The 16485-nt window shown below is 36.8% G+C and overlaps 4 protein-coding genes across 4 annotated transcripts; all 4 read left to right on the top strand.

Annotated features, from left to right (window-relative positions):
• Positions 1-1475: 1475 nt before the first annotated feature.
• Positions 1476-5262, top strand: LOC111012581 (abscisic acid 8'-hydroxylase CYP707A1). Its single transcript, XM_022286773.2, has 9 exons — positions 1476-1794; positions 1880-2201; positions 2285-2434; positions 2569-2820; positions 2886-2975; positions 3240-3318; positions 3413-3519; positions 4543-4661; positions 4751-5262. The coding sequence occupies exons 1-9, from the start codon at positions 1586-1588 to the stop codon at positions 4878-4880; spliced, it is 1458 nt and encodes a 485-aa protein (XP_022142465.1). The 5' UTR covers positions 1476-1585; the 3' UTR covers positions 4881-5262.
• Positions 5263-7318: 2056 nt separating this feature from the next.
• On the top strand, positions 7319-8969 carry SCP2 (sterol carrier protein 2). The gene is made up of 4 exons (XM_022286797.2): positions 7319-7629; positions 7718-7778; positions 8218-8320; positions 8669-8969. Exons 1-4 carry the CDS (start codon positions 7504-7506, stop codon positions 8748-8750), a joined length of 372 nt encoding a protein of 123 aa, XP_022142489.1. The 5' UTR covers positions 7319-7503; the 3' UTR covers positions 8751-8969.
• A 150-nt stretch (positions 8970-9119) lies between these two features.
• AMY1 (alpha-amylase-like protein) lies at positions 9120-12078 on the top strand. The gene is made up of 5 exons (XM_022286784.2): positions 9120-9264; positions 9428-10402; positions 10500-10629; positions 10713-11518; positions 11625-12078. Exons 2-5 carry the CDS (start codon positions 10274-10276, stop codon positions 11874-11876), a joined length of 1317 nt encoding a protein of 438 aa, XP_022142476.1. The 5' UTR covers positions 9120-9264; positions 9428-10273; the 3' UTR covers positions 11877-12078.
• Positions 12079-12962: 884 nt separating this feature from the next.
• Positions 12963-16377, top strand: LOC111010865 (Vacuolar import/degradation, Vid27-related protein). The gene is made up of 2 exons (XM_022284445.2): positions 12963-14775; positions 15842-16377. Exons 1-2 carry the CDS (start codon positions 13108-13110, stop codon positions 16127-16129), a joined length of 1956 nt encoding a protein of 651 aa, XP_022140137.1. The 5' UTR covers positions 12963-13107; the 3' UTR covers positions 16130-16377.
• Positions 16378-16485: the final 108 nt, after the last annotated feature.

Raw genomic sequence — 16485 nt, 5'->3', positions numbered from 1 at the left:
CAATTTAATTATAGCTAACCTGGTTAAGACATATATCTTTCACTAACGAATTGTGGATGGATTGAGTGCGTATTTCTTTTCCTAATATTTTTAATGGGATAAAATTTAGGTGCGTACTTGTAAGTAGGTATCTACTCTCTAATATACCATTAAAAGATGAGAAATAAGAAAGATTAATGAATAAATAAAGAGAGAAAAGTACAATAAATAACTGTCAATTTTTTGTTCTTATTATTGTGTTTCGTGCGACCATATCTACAATAATTAAAAATGATCGTGCATCATGATTGTCGGGATGCAAATATATGTTCGACATCGGCTAGAAGGGAAAAAATATTAAATATAGCCGGCATGATGTAATACATTTTGCAATTACCATTAGATGCATATCCAAAATATGTTTTATAATTCCTAGACAATTGATGGAAGATAGTTGTTAAGGATCTCACCCACGTCAAAAAAGAGAGGGAACTTAACAATGATTTATAATAGACATGAGCTACTCCTCTAAAAACCAATTGATTTTGAGATGAACCACATAAATATTAATATGGTATCAGAGCCCAACAAACTCAAACGAGCATTCCATCTAAAAATGGGATCTGATCAGATTTAACACTTTATATTTGAATTATATACTATATAAATTTTAGTGAATAAATTAGAGATAAAACTTAGCTTAAACTTTTGTATATATTTTCTTAATATAAGACAAACTAAGAATAATTAGCCCTCTTTATAAACTATGCACTAGGTATATAGGTAAAGAACAACATTTTTTTCTTTCTAAATCTATGAGTGTACGGATTTGTTAACGCAAAAACACATAAAAATTAATTCTTAAGGTAGTTGACCATGAACGACCTTGATGGGAAGAGTACATGACAATTACCGTTCGGCTAGGTTCATGTTGATATTTATTTTCACTCTCCTCTTCAAGCATTTATCTTTTTTAGTTATCCAAAATTTTTAATAATTTTGGGTGAAACCGAAAAAAGAAAAAAAAAAAAGAAGAAGAGAATATAACACATTCGTGAACAGTGAATAAATTTTTTATGGTGGAAATTAATGAAGTTGAAAAAGAAAGTGACAAGTGACGAGTGGAATATACAAATGGAAGGGGAAGTTGTAGGTCAAAAGTTTCCTTTTGAATGCATGGAAATCGAAAGAGGGGTAAAAAGGGGAGGTGGGTAGCTGTGAAACTTAAACAACCATATTCTCCATAAATGAATTCAAAGGGAAGAACTAAGAGAAGAAGAAGAAGCAGAAAGTTGGTGAATCATCTCCAGGTGGGCTTGTCGAGACAGAACGTAACTGACGATAAAAAGTTTGGTAACAACATTAAAACCATGGACAACGCAAGGTCTTGTCTTGTACCTTCTCTCCAACCATATCTGTCTCTTTTCTATTGGATGCCTAAAAATCTTGCCATTTGTATCTACTTGGGGCTCTGTATCTTCACAATTGACATCTTCAGTCTTCACTTTTTTTGTTTTCCCCTTTCCTCTGCCTCTATATAAAAACCCCTCCTTCCGCCCTCCCCTGATGCATAAAAACCACAGTATAATCTCCATTGTTTTTACAAATGGGTGAAATTTTTCTATCTGTTTTGGTGTTCCTTCTCACTCTGTTTTTATTATCGTACATTTCTTTAAAGAGAAACAAGAGAAGAGGAGGAAGAGGAGAAGAAGAAGCCCAGCTTCCCCCTGGTTCCTTGGGCTGGCCTTATATTGGAGAAACCCTTCAACTCTATTCTCAAGACCCAGATTTTTTCTTCGCCGCCAAGCAGAAAAGGTTGCAGCTTTTTGCTTCGTTTGGGTTTAAATTTGATGGGTTTAAGTTTAATTAATCAATTGGTTTTTGTGTTGATTTGGAGTAGGTATGGGGAGATATTCAAGACGCATATTCTTGGCTGTCCGTGTGTGATGCTGGGCAGCCCGGAGGCGGCGCGGTTTGTGCTGGTGACGCAGGCTCACTTGTTTAGGCCAACTTACCCCAAAAGTAAAGAGCGTTTGATCGGCCCATCTGCTCTGTTTTTTCACCAAGGTCACTACCATTTGCGCCTCAGGAAGCTGGTCCAGAACGCCCTGTCTTTGGACGCCATCCGTAACTTGGTGCCCGACATCGACTCCGCCGCCGACTCCGCTCTCGACTTGTGGCCCACCCGCCCCGTCATTCACACCTTTCACGAAATGAAAAAGGTGGGTTCAAGATTAAATATACCATAACCTATTAATTTAGGGAAAAGCTGTGAGTTGTTTTTACCATATTTGTGTTTGTTTAGATATCATTTGAAGTGGGGATATTGGCCATTTTTGGGCATCTAGAAGCTGGTTACAGAGATGATCTTAAGAAAAACTACAGCAAATTGGATGCAGGCTACAACTCTTTTCCGACAAACATTCCCGGAACCCCATACAAAAAAGCACTCTCAGTAAGTCAATTTAACACAACGAGAAAAAAGAATCCATTAAAAAAAAAAAAAAAAGATTTGTCTTTTCTTGAAGCAGAGAAAAGAGGACAAGTATACTAAAAAGTGAAAATTTGTGGTGTGTTGTGGACTGACAGGCAAGAAAGCGACTAAGTAAAATCATAAGTGAGGTGATTAGAGAGAGGAGGGAGAAGAAGGTGGGCGAGAAGGAGGATCTGTTAGGGTGCCTTCTGAACTCCATAGATGAAGAAGGAGAAGTTTTAAGCGAGGCCCAAATTGCAGATAATATAATTGGAGTTCTTTTTGCTGCTCAGGACACCACAGCCAGCGTCATGAGTTGGATTGTCAAATACCTCCACGATCACCCCAAGCTTCTTCATGCTGTCAAGGTACCATCTTTAATCTTTAATCTTAATTTAACATTTTCAAATTTTTATTGGATTGTGTTTTCCAGGTTGAGCACAAAGGAATTCGACAATCAAATTGTGAAAATAATAGAAGCTTAAGTTGGGTTCAAACTAGAAACATGCCAATCACTTACAAGGTCTGCTGCTATCTATATTACTCTCGAATTTTTAACTGGAAAAATTTTGGCTTACTAGAAACTTATCTTTAACAATATAACAATATTAAATATTTGACAATTATCGGGTAGAGATGAAAAAAATAATAACAAAATAAAAAATAAACAGTCAAATATTTATTGATATTAAGGAGCAAGTTCCTCCCTGTGCTAACTTTTTTCCCAACTTAACAAATCTTTTTAAGAGATTAATTAATTAGTTTTCTGTGTATTTATGAACCGTAGATGGTATTGGAGAGTTTGAGAATGGCGAGTATTATATCATTCACTTTCAGAGAGGCTGTTGCTGATGTGGAATATAAAGGTGAGGGAAAATGACCCAAAAGCAATTTAATATTTTGAAGTTATTATTATTATTTCAAAGAAAAGTAATGAGTTTGTGAAACGACGTGGAATAGGATACTTGATTCCAAAAGGTTGGAAAGTGATGCCTTTGTTCCGAAACATCCATCACAGTCCAGAATATTTCACCGATCCTCACAAATTTGACCCTTCCAGATTCGAGGTGAGAAATAGTAAAATTTTAAAATTTTAATTGTGTATTGAATAAATCTACATCGTACTCGATTCTATAAATCTACTGCAAATTAATCTTGCTCATTTAGAAGTAATTAACTAATACATTCACTTGCAATGTAATTATTAAATCTATACCTATACCTGAGTATCAACGTGTACATCGAAACCGATCAAGTTGGTCCGACCGACCGAACCGATGTCGGTCGGTCAATTTCAATGGCTGGTCAATCGACTGACGGTCGGTTTTACATCTTTCACAATTTCGATCGGTCGGTCAGTAGAAAATCCCTATAATTGATCGAAGAGATCGAAATATTTCTCTTTAAAAAAGTTATTATTTTTATTAATATATAATTTTATATATTAATGATTAATTTTTGTACGGTTTACAAACCCAGCCGTCCGCCTCCCTTCTCATCTCTTTTTTCACTCTCTCTCCTCTACCAGCCTCCGTTCTCATTTCTTTTTTCACTCCCCCTCTCCCCCTATTGTTCCTTCTCCCTCTCCTGATCCATTTTTCTCACGGTGTGGTCATCGCCACCCAGACCTTTGCGCCGTCAACCCTCACCCCATGCTTCCTCTCTCTCACTCACCTCGTCGCCTTGCCTCGCCTCGCGCCGCAGCATCCAGTCCTCCATCGCCCCGTTTCAATCGCTACCTAGCCCCCACCGCCCCATTTCAGCCGCTACCCAGTCACAAATCAGTCACTCGAAAAACACGAAAGGTAAAAAGAAAAAAAAAAAGAAAAAGGGAGAGATCGGTTTGTCGACGACCGAACCGACAATAAATTGATCGGCGTGAGCTTCCGTCTAGTCGGTCGGTCGGTGGGGAGTTTTGGCCGAAAAATCGATCCGACTGATGGATGTACACCCTAGGATCAACTGGTTTGAAGGTTCAAATTCTTACCTGAAAGATTAATCAACAAAAAAAAAATTGTTAACCCAACAGAATTAAAGCTGACTAAAGCTGACTGACTTACTTTTTTTTATGGGTGTTTTCCATTTTTCAGGTTGCGCCAAAACCCAATACATTTATGCCATTTGGCAGTGGAGTTCACGCCTGCCCTGGAAATGAACTTGCCAAGCTGGAAATCTTGATTGTGATTCATCATCTAGTCACTAAGTTCAGGTAAAATGACTCGTTTAGAGCATCGTTGTTGAGTTTTTTGGAGTAACGGTTTTAAATTATATATTTATTTATTTTCGCTGAGTTGGCAGGTGGGAATTGGTTGGTTCGCAAAACCGGGTCCAGCATAGTCCATTTCCCGTTCCCTTTCAGGGCCTTCCAGCCAGATTTTGGAAGATGACCCATCAGCAGCCGATACACACCAAAATGGGCCCGGACTAAGTGGACCGATTTTCCAATCAATCCCAAAGTTCAAGCCCAAGACCAAGCCCAAGCCCAACTCTTTTTTCTCTTTTTGTTTAATTTTCAGTTAATTTATTTTATTAGCTCGGTTTTTCCCCTTAGCTTGGTTAGGACCGTCCCAACCCAAAGTCACGAGGACAGCAAGATGTCCTTGTACACTGTCATTTCAAGAATCAAGTACATGCCCATAGAAGGATATGAAAATAATTTAATTGGTCAATATATTACTTACTTTTTTAGAAGTCGAACGTTCGAAACTCTCAATGTTTTATTGTACTAAAAAAATATATGTATATATAATCAACATCTACTAATATTTACGTGGTGATGTTAAATAGATGAATGAGATTATTTTTGGTTACTTTTTCTTTTAGCGTATTAATTACAACATCATGAATTGAGCGTTAGTAAATTGTTGATGGCCAAATTTCCCACCCACTATTTGTGGATAACAGCATCAATTGACCAACTTATTTAATGATGTTCCCGTTGAAACAATAGTTTTAAATGCTTGTTTTAGTTGTATACTCCCAAAATGGAAAGAGGGTTATCAATGAACATTAATGAATGATCCCCTCGTCAAACAAACTTCTCCATCTTTTTTATGTTTAAATATTATTTTGATTATATACTTTCAAAATGTCCAAGTTGATTTATATAGTTTTCAGTATTATTTATTTTAGTTCTTATATTTTTTATGATTACATTTCAAGAAATTTAGTAAATGAAATGTCACGCCAAAACTGGGAGGGATAAAAATGAGATAAAAATGAAGTTGAATTGACCAAAATGTTAACTTTTTAAATTTACATGAACAAAAAAAATATATATTTCAAAAGTACAAGGACTAAAACGAATAAAAATTGGAAGTATAAGGATCAAAATGACATTTTAAAAGTAAAAAATCAAGATAAACAAAAGTTGATAGTATAAGGACCAAAATATTTTAAAACAAGATCTTTTTTAATATCATCATCAATATACTTGAAATATAGACCTAGTATGAATAAATTGTTGTCACATTCTAATATTTATTAATAATTAAGTATGAGTTTCTTTTTAGTATTTAATTTAAGAGTTTAAGTTTGGGAGAGATTTTATCAAATTGGGAAGAAAACGTATTTGAAAGAGATGTTATTTTATAATTAATATCTTTGTATTAAATTTCAAGATGTATCCTATAAATACCTCTCTAACCACAATCTCAACATATAATATATACATAACATATAACATATTTTATATCTACCCTACTTTATTTATTTTCTCTCTATTCTTTATTGTGGAGCTTTGAGCTCAACCTCTATGTAGGGAGTAGTTTGAGCTATATAACGTTTTAGTTGGTCGTTGTATGATGGAAATGACAGACTAGAGAAGATCTATTGTATATCGATGATTAATAAAGAAATACTCACGGTAGAAGACTTGAAGCTCCTTAAAGAGATATTTGCTCTTCAACGTAATTGTTTTCGTATTTGTTTCTCAATATTTACTCAAATTACATTAGTTATTTATAATTCCCCCCAACATAAATATTTTCTCCACCATTCACTTAAAACAATATTACAAATTAACAAATAATGTTAGCAGGTAGTAGCTACGTTTTCCTAATGTTATCTTCTAAAACAATTAAATAAGGTGTCTAATTAATAATAAATTTTAAGAAGTATAAAATAAATCATTAAAATTTCAAATGTTCTTGCATTTTTTAAGGTTCTAGAAGACACAATATATAAAAGTAAATTTTTAATTTAACAAATGCGGGATTAAGATTAAGAGGATTAAGATTCAAAGTTCAAACCTATTGGTGCATTAATTATTGAGTCAATTGAACTAATTAGACATAGAACTTGTTTAAGTGTGAGAACTTCCTTACCTTCTCTTGACATCAAGAAAGTTAAATAAATTATTTAGAATCATATAACTTAAAATTAAAAAAAATAGTTTTAAATTATCTATCTTATTTGCCATGAAAACGATTTGAAAAGAATATTATCGAATTTATTTGTTTAGATGTTCGTGGGAAAGAAAAAGAAAATAATAATTTTTATTAAATAAACTTTTAATCTTAATTTATTAATTAAAAATTAAAATTGGATAAAATTAAATAAACTGTTTACTTTAAAATTCTATGAAGGAGGTTATCGAATACTTCGTCAGATCATCTGAAATTATTCAAAATTCTTAACCATCAAAATGACTCTTTTTAAAGAATACAGTAACTATTTTGAAAGTACTGGAATTAAAATAAAACGAACATTTTTAAAGCCACACAAATGATAATTTTTTACCATGAAACCCTTGCTTAAATATTGACAAATTTGATTTTCAAAAAAAAAAATAATAATAATATTGACAAATTTGCAAACAAAAAGGAACGAAAGGGAAACTTATCAGCGTTGGGATGCGTGTGCATATCGTCTGCGTTTCCGGTTGGGTTGGTTCGTCATCAGTCAGCCTCATCAATTCAATTACTCCTCATCTCAATCAATTCTCACAATGTTAAAACCGTATCACCCAGAATCGCATACGCCAGAGCTTTCTCTTCGCTCCATTTTCTTCCACCCCTTCGCTCCAATTTTAGCGCATCACGTCGTCGCCAATGGCAAATTCTCCCCTTAAATCCGACGCTTTGTTGGAGCAGTTGAAACAGTATCTCACCACTGATGCCGGTAAACAGATCATCGAGAAGGTCGGCCATGTTTATCAGATCAACATTGCCCCCAAGGTCTAGCTCTCTCCCTCTCTCTTTTTCTCGCATGATTGCTTTTTTCCCGGTGTATCGAAGCTCTGAATCCGACTTTTATTCTTTGCAGAAAATTGGAACTGATGAGGTCATTTATACCATTGATCTCAAGAAAGGGGAGGTTACCAAAGGTTAGGGTTTCTGTTTTCTCGGATTCGGCGCTTTTTCTTGCATAAGAGCGTCAATTTAAAGACCGATGGCTGAAAACTTGTACTCTGTCTCCTTTTAATTTTGTTATTGGGCAATCATAGGATGAAATAAGTTTATAATCTGGTGCTTTTAGACAATGGTGGAAGGTAGATTTTTCTCCCAATTTTAATGCCTTGTGCTCGATCTGGTATTTCACCGGCCGTAATAGTTCTCGATAAATTTTAACGAGGCATTTCGCAATCTAAACATAATCACAAAATTTTTGTTAGTGTGTTTCAGCATTCTGGCCATCAATTATCAAATGCATTTTTCTCCTTCTTGGTAACCAACCAACAATTATAACCTTATAGAAATGGCATTGCATACTTATGTGTACCGGATGGAAAATTGAGACGCGCATTATAACTGTTTTGAGCTCAGGTCCATATGAAGGAGGAAAGCCAGATGCCACCTTATCCTTCAAGGATGAAGATTTTATTAAAATTGCCTTGGGAAAGATGAATCCTCAGATAGCTTTCTTGAGGTACTTAAATTTTGTTTTATCATCTTTGGATGTCCGTTTTTGCCTTCTTGCACTAATGCTTATGTATTTAGCATGAATTTGACACTATTTTTTAGTGAATTATGCTTTCTGAATTTACCATGATGGTTGACTACAAGTGAGTTTGGGATGACTTTTGGGAATAACACTTTTAAGCGATCCACTTGGGAATAAACTGTCTAAATGAGAAGTACTAAAAATACTTTTTACGTCGTATCAATTTGAAAGTTCAAGAACATTTAAGGTAGCGTTTTTTCTAGGGGTGCTGATAAAACACTTTTTCCCCAAAAGTCACTCAGAACTCACGATTACTTTATGATAACTCTGCAGGGGTGCACTGAAGGTCAAGGGGAGCATTGGCGCAGCACAGAAATTCACTCCTGACATTTTCCCTAAGCCTGCAAAGTTATGAGCGGATTCAAGAGGGAAACTGCTGTTCTTCAAGCTGCTCCATGTTGTCAGGGTTGGGAGATTTATGGGTATTTAGAACAAAGAAAAAAAGGTTGCTTCAATTGTCTCTAAACCAATAATTTCAATGTCAAAGTATCATCCCTATATTATTGTAGGATATTATGACATGTTGAGAACTATATTTCCATTTTTAATAATCACATCATCTTCCCTTGTTCAATATGGCGCCAACTTTCAAGAGGCCTGACATACAACTTCAATACATTCATAGAATCATAATTGCTCTTTAAGTTCTGTTCTTCTCGTCTTCTTTTTCCAACTTTACTTACATTGCACTTTTATCTGAGCTCCTTTTAAAGTCAATGACATCATTCTGCGCTACCATTCATGCTTAATCTCATATTCTCCTGCAAGTTCGTTTGTCGCTGATCCATTTTTGTGGCTTGTGATTTCTGGTTGCAAGTTTTCTGAACATGTAAAGCTGCAGGCTTCTGGATTGAGGGGATCAGATTAAGGTGATAACCACTCATGAACTATTTCTGTCCCTCAACACAATCTAAATACATATTGTATAAATCTAGACATTCAATTCCAAACTACACAAATTTCAAGCTTATTGAAGTTATATATATCAATCTATAATATTTTATCAAATTTCATGCATTGTTGGCTTCTCAGGCGCTTCCCTCAATCAGCAATTTAGCAGCAAGCACACTCTCTAAGGTCCATTTAACAGTTCCAAATACCCCATTAATCATTGTGGTAGTTTTACTTAATCTTGATGTACCAGCGACTAAGGGGTTGCTTGAAATAAAAAATAATAAGCTTACTTGAATAACGATTTTTTAAAAAACTAGTTTCCTTAGTTTTCACTAGCTTGTTCATGTGGGTGACCTTTTGCTCAAAAAAGTTTTACTAACATTTGTTTGTTCAGATGAAATGAACGGATTCCTCTTTAGACTCGAGACAAGGGAATCTAATTCTTACTTAACTCCGACACTTCAATTCGGAGTAAAAAGTGGAACTTCTAGAATTGGTAAAATCATCGATTAATTTCTGTTGCTACACTACTTCGTGAAAAAATCAAGAACCTCCTTAGAACGAAAAAATGATAAGAACAGAAGACGATGAGCTTAATATCTCTACTAGTTTTCTTGTTGGTTGGTAGCTACTGGACCATAAGAAGCGATGAGCTTTTGCCTTCACACCATTCTGTCAAGGCTTTTTATTTAGATTACATGTGAACACTGGGACAAAACAGCAATTTATGTTTTGCTTTCAGACGTGGTTTCATGAGTTATATTCTGTTTGTGTTCCAAGATTCCGTGAAAACCCTTCTTCACAGCATAAACAGAGCCCGGTTTCTCAAAGCTAATGGGGAGGAAAAGTAACAATTCTTCCATTGGAATTTTCTTATTACTTCTTGACTTATCATTTGGCTATCGAGTCGTTCTCACTATGCATAAGAAAACGAAAGCATAGGAATGACTCTTGTCCTGTGCTCTGACATCACCAAACGCGGAAATGATGCTTATAAAAGCAAAATATGCACTGCCCATTTCCAAAACAATGGGTTTTCTTGCTTCTCTATGCTTCCTCTACCTCTCTGTTTCCCTCTTCCCATCCCCCTCTTCTTCTGCCTTACTGTTTCAGGTAAACAAATCCACTTCCTCTTCAGGTTTTCATATTCTCAAGCAGCAAAGGAGGATGTTATAACTTTTTAAAAGCTTTGAATTGATTATGGACACAGGGCTTCAACTGGGAGTCAAGCAGCAAAGGAGGATGGTACAACTCACTGAAGAACATAATTCCTGATCTTGTAAATGCTAGAATCACTCATGTCTGGCTTCCTCCACCCTCCCAGTCAGTTTCTCCACAAGGCAAGTCTTGTTTTTTTCTGTTTCCCCTTTATCAAGAATATTTGACTAAATTTGTGCTGCTTGAATTGAATCCCCCTCCTTAGGATACTTGCCCGGAAGGCTCTATGATTTGGATGCATCCAAATACGGAACCCAGAATGAACTCAAGTCCTTGATTGCCGCCCTCCATGAGAAGGGAATCAAAGCCATAGCTGACATAGTGATCAACCACAGAACAGCAGAGAAGCAGGACCAGAGAGGAATTTGGTGCATTTTTGAAGGGGGAACTCCAGATAACCGCCTGGATTGGGGCCCTTCCTTCATTTGCAGCGATGACACTGATTATTCTGATGGGAAGGGCAATCCAGACAGCGGCGAGCCCTATCCTCCAGCTCCTGACATCGACCATCTGAAACCACAAGTTCAGAAGGAGATATCAGAATGGATGAGATGGTTGAAGACAGAAATTGGGTTCGATGGATGGAGATTTGATTTCGTGAAGGGCTATGCACCAAGTGTTACCAAGCTCTATATGGATCAAACTTCACCAGATTTTGCAGTGGGTGAGAAATGGGATTCACTTTCTGATGGACCGGACGGGAAGCTTAACCAAAACCAGGATGCTCATCGCGATTCACTGGCGAATTGGGTTAAGGCTTCGGGCGATGCCGTTACAGCGTTTGATTTCACAACCAAAGGGATTCTTCAAGCCGCAGTTCAGGGGGAGTTATGGAGGCTGAAGGATTCCAACGGGAAGCCGCCGGGATTCATCGGAATCAAGCCGGAAAGCGCCGTGACTTTCGTCGATAACCACGACACCGGTTCTACTCAGAAACTCTGGCCGTTCCCTTCCGATAAAGTGATTCAGGGTTACGCCTATATTCTCACTCATCCTGGCACGCCCGCCATTGTAATTCCTTCAACAATGCGATAAACATAAATGACCAGTTTCCGTTTGAATTACGCAGTGTAAATGCAACGTTCTGAACGAAATTCTGATGGTTTGTTTCTTGCAGTTCTACGACCATTTCGTCGAGTGGGGATTGAAGGAGGAGATAATCAGATTGTCTGAAATTAGAGCGAGGAATCGGATTGGGAAAACGAGCGCGGTGAATATTTTGGCTTCTGACGCCGATCTGTACGTTGCTGGTGTTGATGGAAAGATTATAATGAAGATCGGGGCGAACACCAATCTTGGAAATCTGATTCCGTCGGAATTTCAGCTTGCCACTTCTGGAATGGAATATGCTGTATGGGAGAAAAGGTGAGTTCATGAAGGGGTTTCCTTGGAAGTCCGCCATTGATGGAATAATTCATCTTCGAGATCCATTTTAGGGAAAGTTTCCTATATTATATATATGAAAATATCAGTAAAAGATGTAATTTCAATAATTGACATTGATAAAGTTCGTCTCTCTCTTTCCAGTAATATAGATAAACAAATAATAAAGTTCTGCGAATTAGTAATAATTGCACAATCTTTTTCCTTTCCTGCAAACAAAATATATTATTATTGGAAATTTTCCTGCTTTATTATTTGCTAACTCAGAAGCCTCTGCAATAGTGTGTGGACCCATGTTATAAAACAATGCATCATTCAATGATGTCTCAAAGTATAAATGGAATGGGTATGTATTACTGTAGTAATTTTTTAAAATATAAATTAATGTCCAAATACAAGTGGAGAGAAAATATTAGCGTTGTTTGATAAAATCTAAAATTGGGTCTTTGAAGAGATATATTGTCTTGATAATAATAAATTGTTTCTTTAAAATAAATTGTGGATAAAAATATTAAAATTTAAATATATAAAGAAGAAGAAGAAGAAGAAGAAGAATTGAGTTATTTTGTTCAATTTTAAGATAAAATATAACAATGTATATTTAATAAAACAATTCCTTTAAACATTTATTATATTCCATTAGTTGAATGCATAAATAATCATGACATATGTTGTGTCTCATTTATGAGGTATGTAGTATTTATTTCATTGTTTGTCTATTTTAATTACCATATTAAATTTATTGTTGTGTTTTTGTTCCTGTGAGATCTATCTTTTATTTATTCATTTATATATATAGTACAAATGTGAGAGTAGAAATTAATTCGAACTCGTTGGAGAATCTATCTTTTTTTTATCTTACCATCTACTTTTTAACTTTTGGGGAAAAAAAATTACATACGCCATGTTTGGGATATGGGCCGAAGTGTGAGCCCAAAATAAATCCCAGTAAATGAAAGCCCACAACTATTGGATAAGTCCGAAGAGTCCAATCAGTTGAATGGAGAAAGGCAACCGGTTATTGGCGGTAACCATTGACCGGTTTCGGCGTCTTTCTGAAAGAGGAACCCTAAAAAAGGTCACGACTCACTGCACACCAAAAGGCCTCAGAAATTCAAATTTCGAAATTGGCGCTTCCCCATTTCTACGTCTCCACCTCTCCTCTTTGATTCGATCTGCATTCTACAGAGCTTGAAGACTGTTATCTGTTAATTCTAATGGGAGCCTCTCAAAGCCGTGAGGGTCTGGAACTATCAGACTCCGATCGTGAAGAAGAAGGGAACGAGGAAACGAATGAAGAGGAGGAGGAATACGAGGATGTTGAAGATGAGCACCAGAGATCTTCAGAGAGACAACCGAAAACGCCATCGTCGGTGGACGAGGTCGAGGCGAAGCTCAGGGCTCTCAAGCTCAAGTACGGATCGTCTCAAAAGCCAAACCTAAAAAACGCGGTGAAGCTTTATCTCCACATTAATGGCAACACTCCTAAGGCGAAATGGATTATCTCCGAAAAAGTTACTTCTTACTCTTTCCTCAAGTCTTGCAGAACTGGCGAGGGCGGCCATGATGACGAAGAGGAGGAAGATGAAGATGAGGAGGATGAGGAGGAGGAAGGGGGAGATGACTCTTGGTGGTATTTGAAGGTTGGATCGAAAATTAGAGTGAAAGTGTCGTCGGAGATGCAATTGAAAACGTTCAGAGATCAGCGGCGCGTGGACTTTGTTGCGCAGGGTGTCTGGGCTTTGAAATTTTTCAGTGATGAAGATTATAGGTTCTTTGTGGAAAAGTTCCAGGGCTGTTTGTTTGAGAATACATATGGATTTGAGGCTACGGAGGAGAATAAACTGAAGGTTTATGGGAAGGACTTTATTGGTTGGGCGAAGCCTGAAGTGGCAGATGACTCAATGTGGGAAGATGCGGAGGAGAGTTTCTCTAAGAGTCCCAATTCGGCAACACCTGTCAGGGCAAACGATTTGATGGAGGAGTTTGAGGAAGCTGCAGATGGCGGGATTAAGAGTTTAGCTTTAGGTGCGTTAGATAACAGTTTCTTGGTCGGCGATTCAGGAATCCAGGTCGTCAGGAACTTCACTCATGGAATTCAAGGGAAGGGTGTTTATGTGAATATCGATAATGGAAATCGGGGTCCTCGTGGAGGTGGTTCTGCCTTGGCCTATTCAACGCCGAAGAAGGCTCTTCTTATGAAGGCTGAGACCAATATGCTTTTGATGAGTCCAATGAATGAGGGGAGGCCTCACACGTCTGGACTTCATCAGCTTGACATTGAAACGGGGAAAATTGTTACTGAGTGGAAGTTTGGGAAGGATGGTGTTGATATTTCAATGAGGGATATTACTAATGATTCTAAAGGGGCCCAGTTGGATCCTTCGGGTTCGACATTTTTGGGTTTGGATGACAACAGGCTTTGCAGATGGGATATGCGAGATAGGAAAGGAATGGTTCAAAATCTTGCTACGTCAAGCACTCCAGTCTTGAATTGGGCTCAAGGGCATCAATTTTCCAGAGGAACCAATTTCCAGTGCTTTGCTACCACGGGAGATGGGTCAATTGTTGTTGGATCGCTTGATGGAAAAATTAGGCTCTATTCTATCAATTCAATGAGACAAGCAAAGACAGCTTTTCCAGGCCTTGGTTCACCTGTTACACATGTAGATGTTACCTATGACGGTCGGTGGATTTTGGGAACAACAGATTCCTATATAATTCTTATTTGCACTCTCTTTACTGATAAAGATGGGAAGGCAAAGACTGGATTTGCTGGTCGAATGGGGAATCGGATTTCAGCTCCAAGACTGTTAAAGCTGACTCCTCTGGATTCACATTTAGCTGGCGTGGACAATAAGTTCCGAAATGCTCAATTCTCGTGGGTATGTTTGTTTCTTTTCTACTATTTATCAGGAATAATCTTAATGTTATTGTTGTTCTAACTTTTAATTTGCTTGGACCTATATGCATCGCATGTCTTCTTACTTAGTGGATGCGGTGCTTTTTTTATAATGATTTTATCACTGTGATAGGTTTTGTTATCTTTTGGGATAATTTTCTCTGTGTTTGATGTGGCATTAAAACTTCATATCAATGATCAGCAGGGTAGGAGGGTTGAACTCTTTATGATCTAGCTGCTTGAAGGAATGAACTAATTGCTTACCTTGATGTGTGAACTTAATTTTAGTTAACTTAATGTCAAGCTGGATTTGTTAAGATATTATTGTTCAACTTTTTATTTAATGTTTGGCTAATATATACTTTTGAGTGGGGGTTAGTGGGCAATTGTTGCAAGTGTTTGAGCTTGAGCCAGGTACACTTTGTTTCGTCTTATATGACTGTCATCTCTTTCTATGACTGTTTTCTTTGCTTGTCTTTTTGTACCATTCATTTTTTTGTCTATAAGATTCTCCTTTTTTTTCATCCTGCATGCAATATTGTCATAACATACCTTGTGTTTTAGAGATAATAAATGTAAATCTTCCATTTGAAGAAAACAGCCGATTGTTAACATTTTTGTCATTTAAATAGACGTCCACACATGAGCAATTTTTGTCTTCAAGGACTACACTGTATAATACATATATTGAGTTTGATAGCTAAACTAATGTAATTGAAAACCTCCAAAGTTAATCTGGAAATGTTGCGCAGTGACTATAACTGAAGTTGAAACGTTATGACTGCTCATAGTGCAAAGACAATTTATGCATGTCTAGACCAAATTTATGCACCAGGATCTTTTCATGTGCGAGTTTGTAGGTTACCATTAAGAATTGCACATGAATTTCCTTTCCATATATGGTTCTACAGTAGACTATGTTTTTTGTTTTTGGTATTTTGTCATATGTTTATTATCTCGAACCGTCTGTAAATTTCGTGCAGCTACATTTTTTATGTCTTCTACTTATATTTTGTAAAAATTATACATTATGGTTCATATTATTCTAGGTAACCGAGGATGGGAAACAGGAGCGCCATTTGGTTGCGACCGTAGGCAAGTTCAGTGTGATATGGAACTTCCAACAAGTGAAAAATGGTTCCCATGAGTGCTACCGCCATCAGGAGGGCCTGAAGAGCTGCTACTGTTACAAGATCGTTCTAAAAGATGACTCCATTGTTGATAGTCGTTTCATGCACGAAAAGTTTGCGGTGACTGACTCGCCCGAGGCTCCATTGGTGATCGCGACGCCGATGAAAGTCAGTTCCTTCAGCATATCCAGCAGGCTAAGAGGCTGAGATTGAGTTCCAGAATTAACTCGCTACTTGTTTTGTTGCATTCTCTGATGCAATTCACTGCGTTTCAAGTGGCTTTTTTAGAACCTCATAGATGCCGTAAGTAGTTTTAATCATCTATATCAATGAGTTCCAAATATTGTTTAATTGTATTTGTAATTTGTATTCTATTTCAACTGCTTTGATGACTCATAGTAGTATCTTGTGTCCATCGTTTGGGAAGCACATGAAAATCTCAACCTTGATTTCTATCCCCTGCACAGTTTAATATTAAAAACGACCCATTCTCTAACAAAATGGAGGATGGGAAATTCTTGGGCCTGAGGTTCATGTAAAAGTGACCTATCAATAGAAATTCA

The sequence above is a fragment of the Momordica charantia genome (assembly GCF_013281855.1).
Source record: "Momordica charantia cultivar OHB3-1 chromosome 11 unlocalized genomic scaffold, Mcharantia_2.0 BLBB01000011.1, whole genome shotgun sequence".
NCBI classification, from domain to species: Eukaryota; Viridiplantae; Streptophyta; class Magnoliopsida; order Cucurbitales; family Cucurbitaceae; genus Momordica; species Momordica charantia.
Note: the sequence above shows the minus strand (reverse complement) of the source record. Positions and strands in the feature narration are given on the sequence as shown.

Coding starts and splice junctions, on each gene's coding strand:
- AMY1 (XM_022286784.2), top strand. CDS start 10,274: ATGATGCTTATAAAAGCAAAATATGCACTGCCCATTTCCAAAACAATG. Junction 10,630..10,712: donor CCAGTCAGTTTCTCCACAAG/GCAAGTCTTGTT, acceptor CCCCCTCCTTAG/GATACTTGCCCGGAAGGCTC. Junction 11,519..11,624: donor ATCCTGGCACGCCCGCCATT/GTAATTCCTTCA, acceptor TGTTTCTTGCAG/TTCTACGACCATTTCGTCGA.
- SCP2 (XM_022286797.2), top strand. CDS start 7,504: ATGGCAAATTCTCCCCTTAAATCCGACGCTTTGTTGGAGCAGTTGAAA. Junction 7,630..7,717: donor AGATCAACATTGCCCCCAAG/GTCTAGCTCTCT, acceptor TATTCTTTGCAG/AAAATTGGAACTGATGAGGT. Junction 7,779..8,217: donor GAAAGGGGAGGTTACCAAAG/GTTAGGGTTTCT, acceptor TTTTGAGCTCAG/GTCCATATGAAGGAGGAAAG.
- LOC111010865 (XM_022284445.2), top strand. CDS start 13,108: ATGGGAGCCTCTCAAAGCCGTGAGGGTCTGGAACTATCAGACTCCGAT. Junction 14,776..15,841: donor GAAATGCTCAATTCTCGTGG/GTATGTTTGTTT, acceptor ATATTATTCTAG/GTAACCGAGGATGGGAAACA.
- LOC111012581 (XM_022286773.2), top strand. CDS start 1,586: ATGGGTGAAATTTTTCTATCTGTTTTGGTGTTCCTTCTCACTCTGTTT. Junction 2,821..2,885: donor AGCTTCTTCATGCTGTCAAG/GTACCATCTTTA, acceptor TGTGTTTTCCAG/GTTGAGCACAAAGGAATTCG. Junction 4,662..4,750: donor CATCTAGTCACTAAGTTCAG/GTAAAATGACTC, acceptor CTGAGTTGGCAG/GTGGGAATTGGTTGGTTCGC.